Here is a 26,790-nt window from a genome sequence, read left to right on the forward strand (position 1 = left end):
CCAATTTTTAGGCTTAACCTAATTAGGCTTAGCCGATTTTTAGTTTTAGCCCATTTTTAGGCTTACCTAATTAGGCTTAGCCTAATTAGGCTTAGCCGATTTTTAAGCTTAGCCTAATTAGGCTTAGCCGATTTTTAGGCTTAGCCTAATTAGGCTTAGCCGATTTTTAGGCTTAGCCTTATTAGGCTTAGGCGTAGTTTTTAGCCGATTACGCAACATTACATGTTAGCAATGCTTATTTTAGTCCATTTACTTCAAAAAAATTCGAAAAACTTTAAAAACAACGATTATGACAATTGTCACTTATCGAGGGTACATCTTCACTAAAATTTTATTTAAACATGTTAGCAATACTTATTTTAGCCGATTTATGCCAAAAAAATTCGAAAAACTTTAAAAACAACATATTCTTATTGTAATTTTGTTCACATTAATCTATTTCCCATAATTTAGCAATTTACCAGATTTTATAAAATAACAAAAAAATTGTGCAAACCCAACAGTCGAATACACGAGCCGACTAAGTGAGTCGGCTCCTTGATCGGCTTGAGTCGGAGCCGTTTTTTACGACTCGAGTCGCAAGTCGTAAGAACTCGACTTTTTAACAATAGTTATCATCCGCCACAGGGCTCTGATAAATTGGAAATTTTGGTATTTCTAAAAGGAAATCTTCGATATATTTATGTTAAATATTATGTTAAATATTTATTTCAAATTTCATATAAATTTGTTTATTACTTATTATGTATATAGGTTAATGTATTACTTATTATTTAACAATAAAATTTTATATACTTTTAGAATTTCAATTGAATTGGATATAAACTATAACTGATCATTATAATATATTTAATTGACATAAGTTATGGTATAGTTAAATTATAGATGTTATACTAATAAAAAGTATATTAAAAATTAAAACCATTGATATCTTTACAGAATACAAAATTATATATGATATTGGATGGGTAATCGGCCGATATCAATTTAATATTGAAAATATCGGATTGGCCTCCAAAAAGTGGTATCGGTACACCCCTAATAAGTTGATTTCTGAAATCCATAATCAAATAAAGCACAAAATTCTGATTTACCCATCGTCAAATAAAGGACAAGTTATTCCCCATTATTCTTGACTGGTTATCAGCTAGTATGTAATCCCCCACTAAAAACTCCATATTAGTAAGAAATTGTCTTTAAAAATAATAAGTGGGTCATTCCACGTCAAATCGAACAAAAAAACGCGATTTTCGGACGACCATCTTTAAAATAAACGAAACTTGGCATGATAGTTATTTATTTTGTATATTTTTGTAAATTCTAAATTTTAGAGTGCTAGCTCAACCAAATCCAAAGATATACGCCTTCAAAGTAGAGAATCGCATAATGCTTGATTTCTTAAATCTTGCTTAAAAAATACTTAAGATAGAATTACAAATAATATATCACTTAATAGCCCTTAAAATTTTACATTGGAAAATATTAAAAAATTTTAAGTGTTTTTGTATTTCCGGTAAAAATAAAAATTTAACATTCCTGGAAAGGGATATTTTTTTGGTGTTGATACTCTCTAAAAATGTTTATTACCTTTATATTAAACTATTTAATGAAAAATCTCGATAGCCATTTTTGTTTTTTTTATTATTTTTATAAATAAAAAAGGATAATATAGATGGCGTTATATTAATTTTAATAATAATATATTTAATTTAATAAAAATATGTTTTATATCGGTATTAAAATCAAAAGAAATCGATTAAGTATAACCAGTATGATGTCCTGGGGCAATAAATGAGGAAGCGGCCCATATAAAGATACTTTAAAATTATATTCAAGCTATTATAAAAATATATCTATTTATCGCAATCCATTTTGCGCTTAAATAGAAATTCTTGAGGCCGTAATTTGTATATATTTCACACTTCTGGATCTACTATCGTTATTATTTGAAATTAAAGATTTTATCATCTTATTTTATTTTTCATTCCTTTCTTTCTATTAAATTTTTATATCGATAAATAGGAAATTTAATTATCAATCATGATTGAAAAGATGATAAAATCTTTAATTTCAAATAATAACGATAGTAGATCCAGAAGTGTGAAATATATACAAATTACGGCCTCAAGAATTTCTATTTAAGCGCAAAATGGATTGCGATAAATAGATATATTTTTATAATAGCTTGAATATAATTTTAAAGTATCTTTATATGGGCCGCTTCCTCATTTATTGCCCCAGGACATCATACTGGTTATACTTAATCGATTTCTTTTGATTTTAATACCGATATAAAACATATTTTTATTAAATTAAATATATTATTATTAAAATTAATATAACGCCATCTATATTATCCTTTTTTATATATAAAATATATAAAAAAACAAAAATGGCTATCGAGATTTTTCATTAAATAGTTTAATCTAAAGGTAATAAACATTTTTAGAGAGTATCAACACCAAAAAAATATCCCTTCCCAGGAATGTTAAATTTTTATTTTTACCGGAAATACAAAAACACTTAAAATTTTTTAATATTTTCCAATGTAAAATTTTAAGGGCTATAAAGTGATATATTATTTGTAATTCTATCTTAAGTATTTTTTAAGAAAAACAAGATTTAAGAAATCAAGCATTACGCGATTCTCTACTTTGAAGGCGTATATCTTTCGATCTGGTTGAGCTGGGACTCTAAAATTTGGATTTTATTAACATTTACAACATAAATAACTAACATGCCAAGTTTCATTCATTTTTGAGATGGTCGGCCGAATCACTGGTCGATTTGTCATGGAATTACCCAAGTAGGACCAAATGGTTATCCAATACACTCACCTATTATAGGCCTGGGCCAGGTATTTTTTTAAAAAATTTTTTTAGACCTAGCCCAAGTATATTAAAAAAAATTCTTAGACCTGCCCCGAGTATATTAAAAAATTTAGAATATGGACCAGCCTGTGTACCCAGCCTTAGCTTGGGGCCAGGCCTGCAGGTCTCTGAAATATATTGAACATACATATGTATTGCCCTACATAACCTTCATCTAGCAAGATTAAATTATTAGGTTATAAATTATAAATGTATTAAATGCATTTTAAAATAATTTTACATTATCCACTCCACATAAAGACATTTTTAGATATTATGTATATTAACATTAGTGGTCTGCAATACCAGGCCTTAACCTTTATATCTGAGAATTTTTTTGGGCCAGGCTGGGCAAAGAAATGAAGTAGACAGACCATGCAAATTTTTTTTTGTATATATATATATACTTGATGAATAAAAGTGTTTTTAATTTAACCACTCCCCTAGATCTTAAATAGTTATTTATTTAAGTTCAACAACATATTTTGGTTTAGGCCTTGCATTTAAAAAAAATTTTAAAATTGGGCTAGGCCAGACAACTTTAGTAAAAAAAATTAAAACTGGTTTGGGCTGAGCAAGAATTTGGCTTGCTGGGAATTAACTAAATTCTCACTGGGCCGGGCATGAGAATTTTGTCATTTGCCAACCACTGATTCACATATATGTTGCAATTATGTGTTCATATTGAAGGTACTATAAATAAATTCTTCATTAATATATCCTATAAAAATAATATTAAAATAAATAAGCTCTAATCAAAACAAAGATAAATTTCTGATTCACACCTCATAAAATAGGTTAATTTATGATTTATCTAATCAAATAATAAAGAGGACATTTCTGACCCATCATCAAATAAAGAAGAAATTTATTATTCTCCATCATTCTTGACAGGTTATCTGCTTATATAAATATAACTATTTTTATATATAAAAAATACTATTATAATAAGACCTCTATAAAAAGATGATAGATATTAGGGCTGTCAGATGCTTCAAATAAGTTGAGAGCCCAGTCCTTATTTTTTATTTCATACTGAACAGCAAAAATGTGATTTACTCTAATTTCTAAAATAATATTAAAAAAAATCAAAATTATAATAAATAATTTTGATTATTTTCTACTGAAACTATATCAATGAATTTTTTTTTGTTATGAAATTTATATCAGAAAGTTTACAATCTTCTAAATAATTTATGCTTATTTATGAGCACATATATTCTGGAACCTTCAGAAAATGAAAAATATCTATGTAATGATAGCCCCTTATATGTTGCTGATGGAGAGTAAAGTATATATTAAAATAAAGCATTATTGTATTTAAATAAAATATGTTAGCAAAGTATATATTTTGTACCTTCAACTATGCAAATGTTAGTAATGGATAAATCAAAGTTTTTATTTAATGTAAGCTAAATGATTGAAATACGTTTATTTCATAATAATTTCTATTCAGATTTTAAAATTTTAAAATGGTTAGCTGAATTGAAAGACTCTTAATTTAAATATCTTTATTAAGATCCATTAATATTATCACTATAAAGTTAAATGTTAAAAAAGTTGTGATAAAAGCAAAATATAATTTAAAATTTTTATGAATAATCACAATATGCATAGTAGCTCAAGCTCAAAGCATTGCTTTTGAAATGGAGGTTCCGGGTTTGATACTAATAGATGGCAAAAAAATTAACATTACCCTATAATAGTTTCCTTAAATTTATTAGGTTAAGATGATACGAAAACGATCATGTTTATATTATGGACATTATATATATTAGATTATAAAATACCTTTTATTTTAAGAATGATATATACAAAATTGTTTAGAAATTTTCTTATTACAGTGCCATGAATAACCTCTTTCAAGCATAGGCAATAATTTATTTGCCACTTCTTAAACTAATAAAATATTCATATTTCTTTATTAAAATTAATGTATAAAAAATAACATAAAATTATGTTTATATAATTGAGAAAACTTAGATTTTATATATTGATTTTCCTAGATTTTTTTGTTGATCATTTTGGATTCAATAGAAAATATTTAAACCCTTGGAAATCTTTCATCTGTATGGTTGATATCAAATGGCTCTATTAGTTGACCTTGAAAAACCTATTTTAGCGTTTGCTATAGCCACCAAATTTATAATTATTGGGTTCTTTTGTTCATATAATATATAAGATGCACACTTTTTATACAAGTATTTAAAATATAAATTATATTTTAGACCCATTTTAACTAGTTGGGGAATACCCCGAAAGGAGCTAGTTGATCAGATTATGCATTTCTCTTTAGATTACTGCATTCACATTAGACCCCTGCGAATTTTTTTTGGCCCGGTCCTTATCCAATATACTTATTAATTTTATTTTTAAGCTCGAACACGACTTGAAATTTTTTATTTTTCTTATATCTTTACACTTTTTTATGAAGCAAAATATTACTAATTGCTTTGTACAGAGCCATACCATGTCAAATCGACAAAAATAGACGCATTTTCAGCCGACCCCTTTTAAAATTGTTAAAAATTTCTGGAATTATTTAGATAGGTAAAAAAAAATGAGAAAGCCATTTATTTTAGCAGCATACCGGGTCAGCGAGATGCAGGGCCTTTAGAGAAATTCTAATTGTTATTTTATTTTGAAAAGAAAAACATCATTTTTTATATTACTTTTTTAAAATATTTTTATAAGCCTGTTTGACCCGACGCAAATTTTTGAAATTTTTTGGACTTGAGTCCAATTTCTGCTTTGTTCCTGATTGCATCAACTTGGACACCTTATTTTACCTATTTTCAAAAATAATAGTTTAAAAATTAAAAGAATTTTTTTTAATGCGGTTGAAATAAAAATAAATTATTATAATATAACTATCTATCCTTTATTTATTATCACTTTTAAAATTAATTTTTTTTAAGGTGAACGATTTTGTGAAGGACAAGTTTATCTTGCATTACCGAAAAAGGTTGCCCCTATGGAGCGAAATAGTATCTGGCGGATGCGTAAGTTATTCCTGTTTAAGAATGAAGAAAGAGGGAAAAAATAAATAAAAGAAGCTGCCAAGAAAAAATAAGAAATAATAAACAATACAAATTATTAGGGGTGTGCCGATCCATATATTTTTCACCGATCCGATTCGTTATTTTCTAATATTGACTAAAAAATGATCCGATACCTAGCCGATATTTATATTGATTTTTCACCACCCCACTTTGAACCAAATGTAATTAAGAAATCAATATTTTTCATGCAAAAAATCGAATTATGCATTTAATTTAATTTTTTTATTTCTACAATTTGCAAAATTATCTTTGTCTTTTGTAAAATATTTCTATAATTCAGATACCATATTTAAAAAAAATTCTTTTATTTTAAAGTATTTCTTTATTTGAACGTTGGTCATAGACTTGCCCAAGGGTGAGCGTACGTGAATTATATAAAGGCCCATCCTTCATATAATTATGCCGATTTTTTTTCTCAAGGATACCAACAAACCTTATAACCCAGATATGAGGTTATATGAAGGTGGAACTACATCCGAGCCATATATATGTTTAGTAATGAGTATAGCAAAGAAAGAAGTAGAATATAAGAATAAAAAAGAAAGGCCCTTCCTTCCAAAAAACTTATGTAATTATTTTAATTTAATAAATTTAAGAAATTTGTAAATATTAAATTATAAATAATAAAATTGGCGTTATTATTTAAAAAGATTTAAAATAAAACTTTGGGTGTTCCTTTCTATTTTTATAAAAAAAACTTTTAAAACTATATAAATCTATTTAAAAAATTAATAAAATTTAAGGGTGTTGTGCATTTGCATAGTTTAAAAAAAAATATTTAGAAAATGTAAAATAAATATACATAAAATAACAAAAAAAAAAGAAAAGTAAAAGGATCGGATCGGGTTTTTACAGGCATTGGCCCGATCCGATATTATTGGAAAACGTTAAATATCGGTGCCGATCCGATATTTCGGCACAGCCCTACAAATTATTCATTTAGAGTTTGAACCAAAAACAAAATTTGTTTAAAAATAAATTAACTATACAATTAGACATAACAAATAAAAGTTTCCTCTTGGATATATCAATGGCTTCTGCGTTAAATGTTAAAGAACGCCCAATAGAATTGCTAATTTATTTATGATGGTGTAAAACATACCCTGGCTTTTGGAGACTATAGGGCCTAACAATGCTTGCTATTAATTGGAATGAAAAGATAGTTTGCGAAGCAGCTCAAAATATTTATTTATTTGGTGGCTTTTTTTGCTTTAAAACAAAGTCTGAGTCAGAATTGGGAGGAGAAAATTTTAAACAGGAAAATCTCATATATTAAAGTTTGAGATTTTTTTAAATATTTTTTTGTTTTTGGATCAAGGCCACTTATATACATAACGGATAATTTCATTTTAAAATAAATAAAAGGCCGGAGCCTCTCAGGTAATTTTTACAAACCCGATGGAGATAGTGAAAATACGATTACAAATCTCTAATTTAAATGCCCTCGAAAGCGAACATGCAACTACCTCATCGACCTCTAAATCCAAAGTTCCAAGCAAAACGGCCTTTGGTATCGTGAAAGAGTTGGGCTTTCGTCGGTTATACACGGTTTTTTTTTAATTTTTAAGCTTGGTTGATTACAGTTGGTAGAATTAATCGGAATATCTTTCCGATTATGACCATAATAGTTGGATTGACAGGTTTGTATAGATCCCTATTGTATATCAACTTTAGTTTGATAATCTCTTAACTAATTTAATGAGAAATAGCTAGATTTAACTCCGAATTTGAAAAAGGAATGAAAAAAATAAAAAGAAATAATTGCTACAACAAAATTTCAATATTCTTAAAGTATGGAGCAAGCTAAAAGTAGTGAAAGTCAATGGTCCGGATTCTAAACTCTCCAAAAACTGGAATTTTTTTTAAAAAAAAGTAGTCATTGGAATTCGTATCGAGTTTAGAAACAATATTTTTCTGTTTATTGAGTAGTATGAACTTGGACCGTTAACCTTCGCTGGCTAAAAGACTTAGACTCAACATAAATATTGTAACCGATCTCTCTATCATTGACTATAGATAAAACCTTAAGAAATTTAACTTTTTTATGAACCGTATATTAATCGTAGGTTTTAAGCATTATAAAAGATCCACCTAATTAAATTGATATATTAATATATTCCAAGGGGTTTACAAAAAACGTTGCGTTTTGAAATTTTTATAATGAAAATAATGCCTGTTTTTTTAAAAAGATTTAATACAAGCGTACTTTGAAATATTTATTTATATACAATTATAGAATTACCAAAATATATATTAGATAAGCCCCTATATCTATTATTGTATAGCCAGAGTTTGAAATAAAAGTTTCTAAGATTTTTAAACATTTTTTTGATCAAATTTTTAATCATCATGAAAGATTTTCACTACAGATTTGCTCATAAAAAATTTTTTATAAATGGAATTATAGGTAAAATTTGATCAAAAATCCTGTTTGAGCTCTCAAAAAAAATCTTCATTTTTATAAATCTTTGTTGATTTTTTATTTTGAGGAGCATTTTAAACTATCTATAACATTTAATAATCTCATTCTCCACGGATCGAACGCTAACTTTAATTTTTCTTGCGAAATTAAGGACCATATTTCATGAATTTATTAATCAAGTTCTAAAGAGTATAGTCGATATTTATAAGCTAAAGTTTTTTAATTCGTTTCACACTAATATGGTAGCTATGGATCAGAGGCCTTTATGAATCCCGTATTTTGAAGTCGCCTTAAAGCTCATTGAACTGCACGAATATATTTCACCTCTTCCTAGGGTATTCAATTTAGCAATTAAACTTGGTACGTTCTGATTTTTTTTCCTCATGGCATAATTAAATCAGCACAAGATCTTTTTTAAGAACATTTTTAATATACAAAATTTTCGTTTAACATTTTTGCGGGGATCCGAACGGTAACGAATATCGGTTCGGTTTATTCAGATTAAAGGTTTATGGTTCAGGTTCTATTCTATTTGTGAAATATAAAAATATCAGTTCGGTGGGAACCTTTAAAAACCGGTTTGAACCTTTTCGTGCAATCGTGTTAGAATTATATAAAGAGAATAGAGGTGTGTCAATCCCCAAATGCTTCAACGATCTGATATTTTCCGATATGAATATAAAACCAATGTGACTAACGATCCGTTGTTTATATTGAATTTTATTTACCATCTATCTTTTAATCCTTTCCATAAATACCCAACAAACTTTCACTGATTAAGTGTGTTTTTAAAATATCATTAACCTTTATGGTTGAATGTAGTGCTGTTTTACGCCTTGATTTACCTGATTTTTAAAAATGGCTAATTTTAGCAAAATATTATTACATATGCCTCGAAATTTCACTAATCGTTGTCCAAACCTTTGTACCATCCAAAATCTCATTTTTCTTGGCTAAAATCTTGAGTTTGCCATTATAAAAAATTGACAGAATGGAGCCGTCCAACATTAATAGAATGTGACTTGTTAAAAAATTTTAAATCATTTTCTTGTAGTTTGTATTGTATAACATTACTTTTAAAATGATTGGAGATTTTTTAAACTTTACAAATAAATTGAATTTTAGCTATTTTTATGAATGTATTATTATTAGTACTGTAAACATTTCTAAAAAAAATCGAACTCGTTCGCGTTCAACGTTCATTGACAAAAATCGAACGCCAAGTTCATGTTCAAAAAAATAGAACGCGTTCACGTCCATAAAACTGTTCAAAATTTTATGATAAATTTTTTTTAAATTTAATTTAATATAAATAAACTTATATTTTTTTTTTACAATATATTTTGGCCATTTAAAAAATAATATAGTTTTATTTTGATAATATAATTATAAATAAAATATAATATAGCGAATAAAAAGATATTTTTATTAATAAAAAAATTTTCTTATTAAATTTTAATAACAATTGTTAAAATATTTATCTGATAGACAGGAACACTTGGCAGTTAATACGGCATTAGCTATACTAAAAACGCGCTCTACAGGGGCAGATGAGGGGATGCGGTATTATACTTAATAAACAGCTCTTTTAAAGTGGAGAATTAATTAAAAAAATATTGTTTTGTTATTTGCAAAAAATTGAGATAAGTTATCCTCCTGACAAAAAAAAAGGATATCTCTAAATTAACAGTTCTCTAGGGTTTTCATAACATTTTTTTTCAATGACGCTATAAGTTTATTTTTAATAGGTTTCTGTGGAAGTTTTATCCATTGCCATTGAAGCTTGAATGCTTGATGTATAATTGCAGAAAGAATATATTGATCCTTATATATATGTTCAAATCTTTAAAAAAATAAAATATATGTAAAGGTTTAATACCTTTTATTAATCCCATTTAATACGGCGTCCATCAATGGTTGACCATATTTGAGGCCACTAATTTTTTTAATTTTAAAATAACTATCGTTATTGTTGGGGTCAAATATCCCAAATGTATTTCTTCAAATTTAATGATTTAACTTAGTTATATCATATAAAATCAAATAATTAATATTAAAGTCAAATGTCGTTTCAAATTAGAACCTGAAGATTTTGACAATATAATACTTTTTGGCCACATTTTACACTTGGTAAGCATTAGATTAGTTCCTTCAATATAGGATGTTAATGTAAAACATTATGGTAATGATAAATCATGAGGATTAAATAATAATATCCATGCTTATGCTAATAAATTAAATTAAAATATAAACAATAATATTCAAATTAATAAACTATGTGTTAAAAAAATTGAAATGTGAAAAGGAAATACACAGCCGATTAAAAAATATAAATAATACTTTTTTTAAAAAAATTTCGAAATATTAAATTTTTCAAATAAATAAAAATAAAAATATTTTTAAAATTGAACTAACGTTAAATTCGAACGCGTTCGTCACGTTCAAATTTCGTCAAAAAATAAAAGGAACGCCGTTCTTCATTTTTTTCAAAATAACGAACTTCGTTTACAACACTAATTATTATTATTATTATGCTATGTATTAAATAAAAAATATTATATAATTATATATACAATCATAAATAACCAGAAACAATGAAAATATCAGACTAGATGAAATATATTATCTTATATCTTATAAAAACACTAAATATCGGCTCCGGTCCGATATTTAATATTGGTACAGCTCTAAAAGAGAAGCCTATTTTTTAATAATTAATATTCGTTAAGAAAATTGAGCCATATGCAATTAAAATATTTTCAAGATTCTATTCTTTCAAATTATCTCTATAAGAAGAATGAATAATTTATATGTCTGAAAATTCTATACGCTAAATTGGGTAGTTGGACACCGTCAAATACCAATATATAAAAATACCTAAAAGTAGTTACTGATACTTATCAATCAAACAATTATTAATAATCATCTTAAAAAGAGAATATTAAAAGGTTCAAATCGGTTCACTGACCTTTTTAGAAATTCGGTTCAGGTTTGAGTGACAAATATTTTAATAGTTCAGGTTCGGTTTAGCTCGATAAATAATAACTTAATACTTGTTTAACGGTTCAGCTTTACTTTAGTTCCATGCATTCTAATAAAAGGCATTTAATAATATAATAAGATTTGTTTGATAACCGAAATATTTAGTGTTATAATTTATGATTATGCAAGTTTTGAAAGAAGGCGAGCGTCCGGAAAGTTCAACCTTATAGGAATTCATCTAGTCATTTTTTTTGAAAAATAATTAAAGGTCTTAGAGTTCTTTTTTGTCAAATGTTAACATTTTTGATCCTAATTTTAAAACTGGGTTAAACAAATTCTAACAAAAATTTCAGGATATAAAGCTTTATAGTTATTTAATAAAATACGAAATTTCTATAAAACAAGCATTTTAAATTTATAAAGATTTAAAACGCAGCCACCTGGTATTTATATATTCCTTAATTTAAATATTACTTTTCACAAGTTTTAATAGGTAATCTACGAAAATCATCCCCAAAATGAGTTATAACTAGTGTTGCGTAATCGGCTAAAACTACGCCTAAACCTAATTAGGCTAAGTCTAAAAATCGGCTAAGCCTAATCAGGTTAAGCCTAAAAATCGTCTAACTTAGCCTAAAAATTGGCTAAAATTAAATTAGTCAAAATTCTGCACCGATGCTTAGCATTAATTATTATTTATTTATTTTAGTAAAATAATTTATTTTATTTATATTTAATGTAAATATTTTATTATTATTATCAACAAATAAACATATGATTTAATATTTTTTATTTATATTATTATATTTTGAAATGAAAATAAATTTATTTATTTGATATTTTTTTAATAAAAAAAATAATACGCTGCTATATTGTAAAAATGTAATATACTTTTTAATATAATTTATTAGTGATCACAATCTTCTTTGTAAATACATCTTTTATTGAGGAATTATATTGTAAATTTTATTAGATAAATAAACAATCTTTTAGGTGAAACCTTTTATCATTTTTTTTATCATTTTTTTTAAATTATCTATTTTTTATTAATTGAAGGTGGATTTTATGAAACTTTTTTGATGTTATTTTATATGATCTTTTTAAGGATAATATTTTAATGTGACAATTGTCATAATCGTTATTTTATAAGTTTTTTGAATTTTTTTGAAGAAAATATGTTAAAATAAGTATTAATAACATGTGTAAATATAAATTTAGTGAAGATGTACTAATGAAAAGTGACAATTGTCATAATCGTTATTTTAAAATTTTTTGAATTTTTTTTACGACAATATGTTAAAATAAGTATTAATAACATGTTTAAATAAAAATTTAGTGAAGATGTACCATAGAAAATTGACAATTGTCATAATCGTTATAAGTTTTTTGAAGAAAATATGTTAAAATAAGTATTGATAACATGTTTAAATAAAAATTTAGTGAAGATGTATCAATGATTAGTGACAATTGTCATAATCGTTATTTTTAAAGTTTTTTGAATTTTTTTGACGAAAATATGTTAAAATAAGTATTAAAAACATGTTTAAATAAAAATTTAGTGAAGATGTACCATAGAAAAGTGTCGTTATTTTATAAGTTTTTTGAATTTTTTTGAAGAAAATATGTTAAAATAAGTATTAATAAGATGTTTAAATAAAAATTTAGTGAAGATGTATTAATGAAGAGTGACAATTGTCATAATCGTTAATTTTTAAGTTTTTAGAATTTTTTTTAACGAAAATATGTTAAAATAAGTATTAATAACATGTGTAAATATAAATTTAGTGAAGATGTACCATAGAAAAGTGACAATTGTCATAATCATTATTTTTAAAGTTTTTTGAATTTTTTTGACGAAAATATGTTAAAATAAGTATTAATAACATGTGTAAATATAAATTTAGTGAAGATGCACCATAGAAAAGTGACGATTGTCATAATCGTTATTTTTAAAGTTTTTTGAATTTTTTTGACGACAATATGTTAAAATAAATATTAATAACATGTGTAAATATAAATTTAGTGAAGATGTACCAATGAAAAGTGACAATAGTCATAATCGTTATTTTTAAATATTTTTGAATTTTTTTGAAGAAAAAATGTAGTGAAGATGTACTAATGAAAAGTGACAATTGTCATAATCGTTATTTTTAAAGTTTTTTGAATTTTTTTGACGAAAATATGTTAAAATAAGTATTAATAAGATGTTTAAATAAAAATTTAGTGAAGATGTACCAATGAAAAGTGACAATTGTCATAATCGTTATTTTTAAAGTTTTTTGAATTTTTTTGACGAAAATATGTTAAAATAAGTATTAATAACATATGTAAATATAAATTTAGTGAAGATGTACCATAGAAAAGTGACGATTGTCATAATCGTTATTTTTAAAGTTTTTTGAATTTTTTTGACGAGACAATATGTTAAAATAAATATTAATAACATGTGTAAATATAAATTTAGTGAAGATGTACCAATGAAAAGTGACAATAGTCATAATCGTTATTTTTAAATATTTTTGATTTTTTTGAAGAAAATATGTTAAAATAAGTATTGATAACATGTTTAAATAATAGTGAAGATGTACCGTAGAAAAGTGACAATTGTCATAATCGTTATTTTTAAAGTTTTTTGAATTTTTTTGACGAAAATATGTTAAAATAATAAGATGTTTAAATAAAAATTTAGTGAAGATGTACTAATGAAAAGTGACAATTGTCATAATCGTTATTTTTAAAATTTTTTGAATTTTTTTGACAAAAATATCTTAAAATAAGTATTAATAACATGTGTAAATTTAAATTTAGTGAAGATGTACCAATGAAAAGTGACAATTGTCATAATCGTTATTTTTAAAGTTTTTTGAATTTTTTGACGACAATATGTTAAAATAAATATTAATAACATGTGTAAATATAAATTTAGTGAAGATGTACCAATGAAAAGTGACAATAGTCATAATCGTTATTTTTAAATATTTTTGAATATTTTTGAAGAAAATATGTTAAAATAAGTATTGATAACATATTTAAATAAAATTTAGTGAAGATGTACCGTAGAAAGTGACAATTGTCATAATCGTTTTAAGTTTTTTGAATTTTATTGACAAAAATATTTTAAAATAAGTATTGATAACATGTTTAAATAAAAATTTAGTGAAGATGTACTCTAGATAAGCGACAATTGTCATAATCGTTATTTTTAAAGTTTTTTGATTTTTTTTGACGAAAATATGTTAAAATGAGTAATAATAACATGTTTAAATAAAAATTTAGTGAAGATGTACCATAGAAAAGTGACAAATTTTTATAATTTAAAAATTAGCGTCATTCAAATAACACCTCTACTGCTATCTCATAAATAAATTATTTACAAAACCACATTTAAAAATTCATAAACAACACTTAATATGAATAAAAATCACCTTTAAAAATTATAATAAATAAAATTTATTAATATTTACATCAAATTTTATGAAAAAATAGGGAAAAAAATGTCGAGTTAATTATTGATCAATCAAATTATCTTTAGCTTAAAAAAAATAAATATTTGTAATTTAATTTTTTAATTTATAAAATTAATTATAGCATTAATTTTAACCCATTTGCTTCAAAAAACATAAAAATAACGATTATGACAATTGTCGCTTATCTAGAGTACATATTCACTAAATTTTTATTTAAACATGTTATCAATACTTTTTAACATATTTTCTTCAAAATCTTTAAAAATAACGATTATGACAATTGTCACTTTTCATTGGTACATCTTCACTAAATTTATATTTACACATGTTATTAAAACTTATTTTAACATATTTTCCTCAAAAAAATTCAAAAAACTTTAAAAATAACGATTATGACAATTGTCAATTTTCTATGGTACATCTTCACTAAATTTTATTTAAACTATCAATACTTATTTAACATATTTTCTTCAAAAAAATTTAAAAAACTTTAAAAATAACGATTATGACAATTGTCACTTTTCTAATGTACATCTTCACTAAATTTTTATTTAAACATCTTATTAATACTTATTTTAACATATTTTCTTCAAAAAACTTATAAAATAACGATTATGACAATTCTCACATTAAAATATTATCTTAAATAGATCATATAAAATAACATCAAAAAAGTTTCATAAAATCCACCTTCATTTAATAAAAAATAGATAATTTAAAAAAAATGATAAAAAAAATTATAAAAGATTTCACCTAAAAAATTGTTTATTTATCTAATAAAATTTACAATATAATTCCTCAATAAAAGATGTATTTACAAAGAAGATTGTGAAATTCACTAATAAATTATATTAGAAAGAATATTACATTTTTACAATATAGCAGCGTATTATTTTTTTTATTAAAAAAACATCAAATAAATAAATTTATTTTATTTGTTGATAATAATAAAATATAGGGCTATGCCGATCCACATATTTTTTACCGATCCGATCCGATATTGGTTCAAAACCGATCCGATATTTATATTAATTTTTTACCACCTCTCTTTGAACCAAATGTAATTAATAAATCAATATTTTTTATGCATAAAAGAATTATGCATAATTTAATTTTTTTATTTCAACAATAATTTTAAAAAAAATATATTATAATATATTAGATTTTTTTTAATAAATATAAGAGCCTCTAGATTTTCAGGCAATAGGCTTCTACGATGAGGACTATCAATATCCCCTGCCGTACTGAAGGCAGACTCAGATGGGACACTTGTTGCTGGAGGAGCCAAAAATTTACGTGCAAGTGTTGATAAAGTTGGAAATTTTACAGCATTAACTCTCCAATATTCAAGTGGATTCACTGGGGATATAATATTAATATCATCAATGTTATTCGAGTTTTCTAAATAAATAACACAAATATAAAATTAGCATTTATAAAATAGTGGGTTTCATACAAACCCAATCTTTTGTTGATTTTGAAAAATCACCCAAACAAATGGGTCAATCATAGCCCAACCAAGCAATATTTAAATTAATATGAAAAATATATTGTCATACTTTCTATATATGGTGTTATTTTTTTAAAAAATTAAAAATAAATAAAACTTTGGGTGTTCCTTTCTATTTTTATAAAAAAACTTGTAAAATCTATTTAAAAAAATAAATAACATTTGCATTGTTTAAAAAAAAATTATTTATAAAATATTATTAATGTAAAATAGAAACTCGAAAAAATTTATTTTTTTTTAAAATATTTTAAAAAAATTTTTTTTATTAAAAAATAATAATTCAAAGTTTCATTACTCAAAAGTTTTATAAGAATTGCATTTTTAGTAAAAGGATCGGATCGGGTTTTTTACAGGTATCGGGCCGATCCGATATTTTTGAAAAACGCCAAATATCGGAACCGATCCGATCCGATATTTAATATCGGCACAGCCCTAATAAAATATTTACATTAAATATAAATAAAATAAATTAATTTACTAAAATAAATAAATAATAATTAATCGATGCAGAATTTTGACTAATTTAATTTTCCGATTTTTAAGCTTATCTAATTATGCTTAGCCGATTTTTTCACCTAAAATCTCGGCTAAGCCATTTTATAGTTAGCTAAATTTAGCCGATTACGCAACACTAGTTATAACATAAGGAAGTATTAATAACTGGCTTTAAAAATTTATCAATTTTCATATATCTAATAAAATTACATCTGATGAGTACTATGGTGTTCTATATCTATATCCAATTTTTTGCAAAATACAATATTTTACACAAATCAATATAGACTAATATATTATTCCATATCAAAATATTAAAATATAATTAAGAATAATCTTTTATTTTCATTATCCACATTTTTATCTACTATTTAAAATATAAGAAATATTTATCTAAAAATGCTCTCCAGAAAAATATTGAAAGATGGATATAGAAGACTATAATACTCAGCGCTAATATTTTTTGAATTGAAATTAGTCAACCTTGACGCAAGAATAAAATTTTTAGAATACGGGATCAATAAAATAAACATTTATTTGTATTCTATATACATAAGGGTGCCCACGCATGTCTCATGCGTGATTTACCGTTTAGTGCCATCTACTTCCCAACTTATGCCCATTTGAAAATTTATTTCTGTTCTATTGGAGAGATCTCAAACGTGCGCAAAGGCCATGCTTCTAAATCAACAAAACTTGCTAACGAATCGAAGGATCTAGATATTTTGAATACCAAAAATGGTCAACTTGATAACGACAAAACTCTCGCAGACCATAAAAACGAAACACCATTAAACCTCCTATGTAAATTATTCGAAATAATTTTAACTAATATATTTTTTTTGAGTTTATTATTAAAAACGAATTTAAAGCAAAGGTTATTTAAAAAACATTTAACTGTTATAAAATATCGGCCATTTATATACAAATTAAAAAATAAATAAACAACTGAATAAAAAAAGAATTAAATTAAAAAAAAACAATTAAGAGATCGGCTTACTTGCATTGCTATATGGAGCCATGAATTGAAATGCAATTACTTTGATATATAGCCATTATAATGGCTTGAAATAGAAAACTTACTTTTCTACCTAATAATGTGATAAATTTAAGGAATAAATCATCATTCCTATTTTTTTTAAAATTGCATTTCTATTATCATTTATATTTTTTTTATCGCCTCTTTTATCTTTAAAAAATTCAAAGACGAGGATGAAGAACAAATTTGCAGTGCGCCAAAGGCCCACAACCACGTAGGCATGTTATGGGCCGCAACTTTGGCCGGGATACCTGCGGCTGCCTTGGTTACCCCCGCGGATGTCGTCAAAACACGTTTGCAAGTCGAAAGGAAGGTTAATTTATTGCAAAATTTAGAAGTAGGTTTCAAAGGAATCTCAAACGGAAATAATAATTTCGGAGTAATAAACACTTTTGCCAGCATCGTCAAGAACGAAGGCTTTGGAGCCCTCTGGAAAGGAACTTTTGGTGAGTGATTCAAATTGTATATTTTTTCAAAAACTATTCATACCTTCAATTTTCTTTTCCCTGACCCTGGATATATCGCATATAGTTTCTTTCCTTTTATTTACATATTATACCCATGAAATATCATTAGTATCTTCTTAAAATAATTGCAAACGACCTTTAAAAATCATTTGTGAGCAATATAAATCCCTCTTTTTTAGCGAAGCCGAAATAATCCTTTATAATTTTCTGAATCAAAATCTAACCGTTATAACAAGTATTAAAAACGAACCAAAACGTTATTTATAAGACGGTTTTTAAATTTATATTTATTTATATATTTTAATTGATTAGCATAAAGTGATTCTTTCTAAAGATTGTTAGTATAACTTTTTTCATATCTAAAAAATTGAAAAAACTATTTAAATTAAGTCGACTTAATGATTAGGATCAATTTAAAAAAATATATAAAATATAATTCGCATATTTTTCCTTGTGGATTATAAAATATTATTTTTAAATTTATTTCTCCTAATTATAAATTTTGATGATTATTTAATCTCCATACTTTTTTTTAACTTTTTTTTTAATACTATGCTTTTTTATTATTATCTATCAAATAAAATTATATGAAAATTAACATATCAAATATAAAATAAAATAAAACCTTATTCTATATAAACGGAGGTGGGACTACAAGTTCCCAAAAAACAAGAATAATTATATTTTAAACTTACTAAGTTATTTTAGCCTTTGTTGATTTATTTTATAAGCAAACAAAATATGGGTATTCGTGGGAAATAGATGTTATCACATCAGAGATCTTCATGGGTGGGTCGGCCCACAGGCACCCGCACAAGTCCATACCCGATATTACATGTTTTAGCGGGCCTGGTGGGTTGGGCCTAATTTTTTAATTTTTTTAAATGGGCTTGCCTGGGATTGGGTGCTTATTAAATTAGTTGCTAATTAAAAAAATATATTACACTTTTTTTCTTCTAATAATAATTAATTTTAATATTGTTTTTATTTTTTATTAAATAGAATAATTATAAAATTTTGGATATGGGCTTCGGATTTTTTTTGAAACTTATCAATGGCCTGGAATTTTTTTTAAAATATTAAATGTGGGCCGGGCCTGGGCTTACATTTTTTTACTGCGAGCCTGGGCCGGGCTTGATCAAAGAATTAACGCCCAGAAGGTCTCGTATCACAAACATTTCATTTATCAATTAATGATTGTAGAAAATTCAGAGTAAGTTTTAATTATGAATGAAGCCCAACCCTTGTGTAAAAAAAATTTGTAATCTAACTAGGATGATGATTTTAAAGTTTAGAAACTGAAATTCTACCTATCTCTTTTTAGAAAGGTTGATAGGATAGAAATTATTTTGCTAGGAATCACTCAGGATAATGATCTTTATAAAAATTTATAAGGAGACGAATGGAAATGAAATAAGGTACATTAGAGCACTTGAATTTATATTTTGATAAAATACTTACAAACTGAGTAAATGTGCCATAATCGAGCAAAATTAATTATCCCTTTGGCTACCTTCAAGTCACCCACCTCGATAAAAGCTACTAAAAAATTTATTAATAAAGTGTATTTATTGCATAATGATATATCTAGATTCACGGTTTTTTTTATCAAAAAATGAAAAGAAGATGTCGAGAAAGCATCCATAAAAATTAATTCAATATTCAAATGATGAATGTAAATTGGCAATATACCTACACGATCTTCTAATTCATATGTAATCATAGAATATGATTTTGAGAGTTTTCTAAAGTCCCAAGAAATTTCCAATAAAAAATTTTGAAGAACTAGAGGCTAGGCATATTAGATCAATAATTAATTCAATTCTTTGTCAATATGGAAAGACTAGGAAAAATGCTGATATTTTAAATTATTCAGAAAGTGTAAAAATGAGAGCCTGCTAACTTTCAACTACTCAAACAAGTGTCAGTGGAGAGGGCATTCTTCAGTTGAAAGTTTATATTTTCCGCGCAAAGAACAAAATTTAATCCGCATATATTAAAATATTATTTATAATAAAGGATGAGAACACGTATTACCTTTTAAAATAGGCTTTAAATGTAAAACTATGATTAAAAAGAGAAAAAGAATGGAAATTTAAAAAATATCGAAGGAAGTAGCAAAGAGAATCTAAGAGAAAGTTGGATTAAGTATGCACAAATTATTCGATTGAAGAGATAATAATTACTGTAGTAAAAGCTTTGTCGTAAAGAGATTCTTTGGGCTGATCAGTATTTTCGTAGATCCGTCTCCCTATTTTTTTTTAAAAAGCTTTGAGATTTGCTATCAAGCAAGTTATGGGAAGGAATACATAAGACCGATCGATATAACATTATTTAATGATTTAACGAGATTAGGCAATTGTTCGGGCATCGACCTTATGCTTGGATGGGACATTTGGATAAATGCAGATAAAACCAGAAGCTGGGCCCTTTACCAAGGAATTGAGGACATTCCATTTGGATGATTCCTATTAGTTCTAAAGATTCTGCTTGGTGAGCTAGAGAGGATGCCGTGGATTTAAGTGCTGTGCTCGTAAAATAAGGACGTTACATTTGGTATGCCGCGGGAAACGGACTCTGAAAAATCGGCAGTGGAGGCAATTCCCCTTGCTGTCAACACTGGTTTCACAGTGTTTGCATTGGCAAGGCAAAACGAAATCTCAATTTACCCATAGTTCAATAGCAACTTTATTCTTCTGTGCAGAAAAGCTAATCGAGATTCTTGGGTCATGTGGTTTAGTGAGATCGTCATCATATAAATTATTTCAGCCATGTGACGGAGCGTTTTTAAGGGGAGTATCCCAATCTTTCCGTAAACACGAGGAAGGTATTTAAGTTTTAAAAAAATCCAGGCGGCAAAATGAGACAGAATTTTTATATATTAGGCAAAAAATTTAATTGAAATTTTTAGAAGATATAAATATTGCATATCTACAATTAATTATACAAATCTATTATTTTAATATAGTTTTAATATATGTTATCTTATAAATAATTTTAATAAATAATAAGAAAAAGAAAAAGAAAAGCTAAATTAAATATAAAATAAATTGGTAGATCAGGTATGTATTAATAATTAAATTTAAAGGGCGATTCACACTAGTTTTGCCGGCCCGGCCCGATTTTATTTAAATATAGAAATTAATTTTTATAATTACTCAAAATATACGATATAGGTTATATGTAGGCCTACAAAAAAACGAATCGAATCGAATAATACTATTATTAGTTTTCGATTCGAAAATTCGAATCGAATAATTGCGCTATTCGTATTCGTACGAATAATAAAATCATTATTCGTTTCGATTCAAATTTTTTTAAAGCTTATAAAATATTTGCAAAAAAATTTTTACAGATGTTTAAAGATGACACTTTTAAGGATTCTCTAAACTAATTGTCATTTTTACATATAAAATATAACAAAATTTTAGAAAGTATTTCATTATAGATTTTATTTATTAAAAATACTTTAGTAGCATAAATTTCCTTTATTTAATAATGTATTGATTTTTATTATTAATATTTTATTAGAGGTGAAGGGATTATGACAAAATAAAATTTTTTAAATTATAATCTATATAAAATATCTACATTTTAAATATTTGCATATAAAATATAACAAAATTTTAGAAAGTATTTCATTATAGATTTTATTTATTAAAAATACTTTAGTAGCATAAATTTCTTTTATTTAATCATATATTTATTTTTATTATTAATATCATTTTATTAGAGGTGAAGGTGATTATGACAAAATAAAATTTTTAAAATTATAATCTATTTAAAATATCTACATTTTAAATATTTGCATTAAAATATAACAAAATTTTAGAAAGTATTTCATTATAGATTTTATTTATTAAAAATACTTTAGTAGCATAAATTTCCTTTATTTAATCATGTATTTATTTTTATTATTAATAACATTTTATTAATTAGAGGTGAAGGTGATTATGACAAAATATTTTTAAAATTATAATCTATTTAAAATATCTATATTTTAAATATTTGCATATAAAATATAACAAAATTTTAGAAAGTATTTCATTATAGATTTTATTTAATATATAAAAATACTTTAGTAGCATAAATTTCCTTTATTTAATTATTAATGTAATTTTTAGAGGTGATTATGACAATGTAATAGAGGATGACGATATTATAATGCACTATCTGAATTAGATTGCCCATAAAATTTGCCAAAAATAAGGTTACTAAATGGGAAAAGGATTTTCCTAATCAAATAATAAGAACTAGTCAAAAAAATTTAGTTATTTATCTGCCAGGAGCTCGAGAATATGGGAAAGAGGCACACTCTATAAAAATGTTTTGACTTGTTCATAACATAGATTAAAGAGAAACAATCAAAATAAAATAATTATATTTTACTTTGAAACTTTTCCTTTTCTTCCATTAAACTTCAGCAAATATAACTTGTTATGATTTGATATTTGATAATAGGAAATAAAATAAAACGAAATGATATCCACTAGGAAAATTTAATTACTTCTTTTTATTATACTTGCAATGAAATATTTGCGAATAATTACGAATATTTATATATAAATAATTTCGAATAATACGAATAATACGAATAATTTTCCTCATTATTCATATTCGATTCGAAATTTCGAATCGAATATCAAATAACAAATAATTCGTTTTAGGCCTAGTTATATGGCATCCACTTTCTATAAATAAAATCACATATTTTTATTTTACATAAAAAATTAACATAAAATTGATAAATTTAGATATATTTGAAAAATTTCTAAAGCCCAACCACACTCGGCCCGAATTTTCTTAAAAAATATTAGGCCCAGCCCGAAATCGGGCCGTGTACGGGCTGGGCCTACTTTTGCAGATCTCTAATTCACACAATTATCTAAATTTAATGTTTCTTTTTAAAGGAAATTTGATTAAATCTTTTTAAAATAATATTCAACAATGAAAAATACTAATTATACAATATATATTTTTTAAAATTTTATTAATAATTTAAAAATAATAAAAACATTTCAAATTTTGCTAAATCATTTAAATAAATATAAATTTATGCTAATCATTTAAATAAATATAAATTTATGCTATTAATTAAAAATAATATACAAATTATGATAATCATCTAAGATAAATAAATATACATTTAACCGTTTTAAACCGGTTCAAATATTTTTATGATGTTTCGGTTCACTCTTTTTAGAATTTTGTTACTAATCGGCGAATTCCTACTATATAGGCTTATTTTTTCCGATTCGGTTCGACATGTTTATTATCCTTAATTTGTTAATTTTTTTTTTATAAAAAATATACTTATTTAAAAAAAAAACTTTTTTCTTCTTATTATACACTTCCAAAGTTTTCGTTAGCTCATCTAATTTTGTTCATCAAACATCTTAGGACAGCTTAAACCTGTGCGCAGCCCGCTCACAATGCGGCCAGTTATTTTTGCCACGTTGAATTTACCGATTGAGTTAAACGTCACCAACAGGCTCGCCGTTAGTGCAGAGTGGGAAATTTAAAAAAATGCTATTTAATTATATAGATTATATTTTTATTTGAATATTAAAATTAATATGAATTTCATTGATATGTCTATATCCTTTCCATTTCCTGTCATTTATTCGCCTAATATATTTTAATAGACTCGAACGGTTTAAAACACCCTGTTTATAATTATGGAATAACTGCTCTCTAATTATATAAAAAAAGCCAATGCTCTCTCTAATAATAATAAAACCAGTCATATTTGGAGATACTTCGGTAAAATAATTTTGAAGAAAGAAAACAAGAAAAGCATTCTAATTTTATGATAATATTTTTTGTGGATCTTACTTAAACTAGCAATAAAACATGATTTATTTTCATAGTAGTTTGTTTAAAATTTTAATTATTATACAAATTAAATTCGAAGACTTTTTGCCGAATATTTTAATACAAAATTAAGCTTCCAATTGACAATGATATATAAAGGGAGAAAAGGAGAATTGTAGACGAAGCACATCAAGCTTATGTATTACGAAAATAGATCGAAAGCATTTCTTCCTTGATAAAGATTCAAATAGCATTAACAATTTAGAGCAGGAATAATATATTTTACTTGCTCAACATATGTACCAGAAAAAAGATACGTTATGCTCCTGGGAAAAGATAGAAATGTTCTTTGCGTGCCTAACGAAGGATCTTTTCTATCGCTGGATTAATACATATAATAAAAGGACATCTCTATATGTTATATTTTACACTAATCTTGATAAAAACATTTATTCACGATAATTATCATTTAGCGAAATTTAATTTTTAATTTATTAATATATTTCCTAAATATTTTGTTATTATTTGAAATTTATATGATAATATTAAAGATAGTGTTTGAATATAAATTTGTTTAATAATATTATTATAAATCATAAAATATTATTGTAGCCACTGAGTAAAAAGTTATTTTATCATAAATCTATTTTAGGAGAATGAGAAAAAATACCTTATTATATACAGAGTTGGACCCCGAAAAAATTAAGAATTTTAATATAAATCCTTAATATATTATACAAATTACATTTGAATAAATTATTATAATTTATTAAAAATTTTAAAATAACCCACCGCGCCATCAATTTATTAGGCGGTGGCAAATTTGGCGCTTCGACTACTGCAGATAAAAAAATAAAATAAATAGCCACCGCTGATTTATATCTCGGCGCACAGGACTAGAAACAACTGCATCAAAAATAGATTAAAGCTAACGAAAAGTTTAGAAAAACAACCTCAAATGATATTTTTTTAATAGCCAGAGTATGTAGATCTTCCCCTCAATTCGGTGTTACTTTATTCACCTACGAGTTCCTGCAAAATACGTTCGACATCAAATATTAGAGGAAGAAGAGAGAAGGAGCAAATCCCAGGAGCATATTTCATGCTTTAACTTTTAAAGTTCTTATTTTTTTTAACAAAAATTTTGAATATTTTTTTAGAATAATTTAGCCATTGTTTATTATCTAAGGATATTGCTACATTTTTAAATCTGCTCAATTCAATATATCAAAAAAAAATTATACAAGATAAAATTTTAATATTTGTTTATTAGATTCTTTCTCGCCATTCTATTCCTTTCCAATAATTTTATTATCAGCTTGATATTGATGATGTCGTTTCTATCTGTTTTCAACTCCTAATTACGATTCAAAAATTTCTTTAAGATTTTCTTACCCCTATCAATACTTATTAATATTCATTAGAGAATGAATTCTTAATTAACGAATTTCGATAAATAAGTTGTTTGTAATTTATAACATCCTCCCCAATTCAATTTTTTTAAAATTGTATATTACAACATACTATATAATTTATTTTAACTATATTATAAATTGAGAATTTGGGGAAAATTATAATAGTAAGCCATGCTAATTATGTTTTTCAGGGTACACAAACCCATTATTTTAAGTACATATGCGTATATATATATATATATTGATGCCCAAATTAATTGGATTGTACATATATATTTTTAAATGAACTTAAAAAATTTAAAACACCATTTCTTCCATCCTAAGGGGCCAATGATTCTTAAAATAATCATTTTTTTAAAATAATTATAATATAACATTTAAAATAATTATAATATAACATTTAAAAAAATAATTATAATATAAAAATTCTTAAAATAATCATTTTTTAAAAAAATAATTTTAAATAAAAATTCTTGAAACAATAAATTTTTTAATATAATTACAATATAAAGTGCTGTATAATAATATTTTTTTATACCCTATAAAAACTTATATAACTAGGATTCCTTTTTTAATACCTCTAATAATTTTATATGTCTACGAAGTAAAAAGAATTCCTCCATATAGTACTTTTTTAAAAAAAAAATTATATATTACTGTACTAGTCAATCAAAATTTCTAGAAAAATATAACTTTAATAAAAATCTTACAAATTTTAATTTAAAAAATTCTTATATGCTCATAATATTTTCTTACCAAAATCATTATTTTTTCATAACCTTTTTTTTAAAAAATAGAAATTTATTGGCTTGTAGATATAATGTTAAATTTTAAACATAAATTATTATACAGTCAAAAGATCAATTTTCTTTTATAAGATATAATAATTCATTGCCAATGGTTTCGTCTTTTTTTCTAAAAAATTATTTATTTGTAAAATATATGATTATGTTAAAAATTTTATGTCAATTTGCCCAATTGTGCACCACTTACATATTACAATTAGAATGTTTCAAATTATATATCAAAATTAATATAGTTATATTTTTATATATTTTATAGATCACCAGTTCTTTCTGAATGAAAGTTATTATAAATTATATATACATTTAATTTTTTAAAATGCAAATTCAAAAATAATATTTAATGATTGTAATTTTAAATTATATGCAAATTGTTAATCCTCATTCATTCCATGAAATTCTAATATAAAATATTTTTAACTAGGGTGTGTTTCATAGATTTGG

At 24.8% G+C, this 26,790-nt stretch overlaps 1 protein-coding gene across 5 annotated transcripts in view; it reads left to right on the forward strand.

Annotated features, from left to right (window-relative positions):
- The window catches only part of LOC135922656 (electrogenic aspartate/glutamate antiporter SLC25A13, mitochondrial-like), a 40,073-nt gene extending 14,212 nt beyond the window's left edge, over positions 1 to 25,861 (forward strand). For 2 of the 5 annotated variants that reach the window (XM_065457084.1, XM_065457086.1), the window contains 5 exons: positions 5,789 to 5,872; positions 7,298 to 7,480; positions 17,366 to 17,612; positions 18,015 to 18,293; positions 23,715 to 23,963. In XM_065457084.1, coding sequence (XP_065313156.1) covers positions 5,789 to 5,872; positions 7,298 to 7,480; positions 17,366 to 17,612; positions 18,015 to 18,293; positions 23,715 to 23,836 — 915 coding nt within the window. In that variant the 3' untranslated portion in view covers positions 23,837 to 23,963. Of the gene's footprint in view, positions 1 to 5,788; positions 5,873 to 7,297; positions 7,481 to 17,365; positions 17,613 to 18,014; positions 18,294 to 23,714; positions 23,964 to 25,104; positions 25,357 to 25,401 lie in introns of those variants that run through there. The other 3 variants (XR_010570985.1, XM_065457087.1, XM_065457088.1) reach the window with 3 other exon arrangements.
- Positions 25,862 to 26,790: the final 929 nt, after the last annotated feature.

This window comes from Gordionus sp. m RMFG-2023, chromosome 1 (genome assembly GCF_954871325.1).
Source record: "Gordionus sp. m RMFG-2023 chromosome 1, tfGorSpeb1-WG-v2, whole genome shotgun sequence".
NCBI lineage: Eukaryota > Metazoa > Nematomorpha > Gordioida > Chordodea > Parachordodidae > Gordionus > Gordionus sp. m RMFG-2023.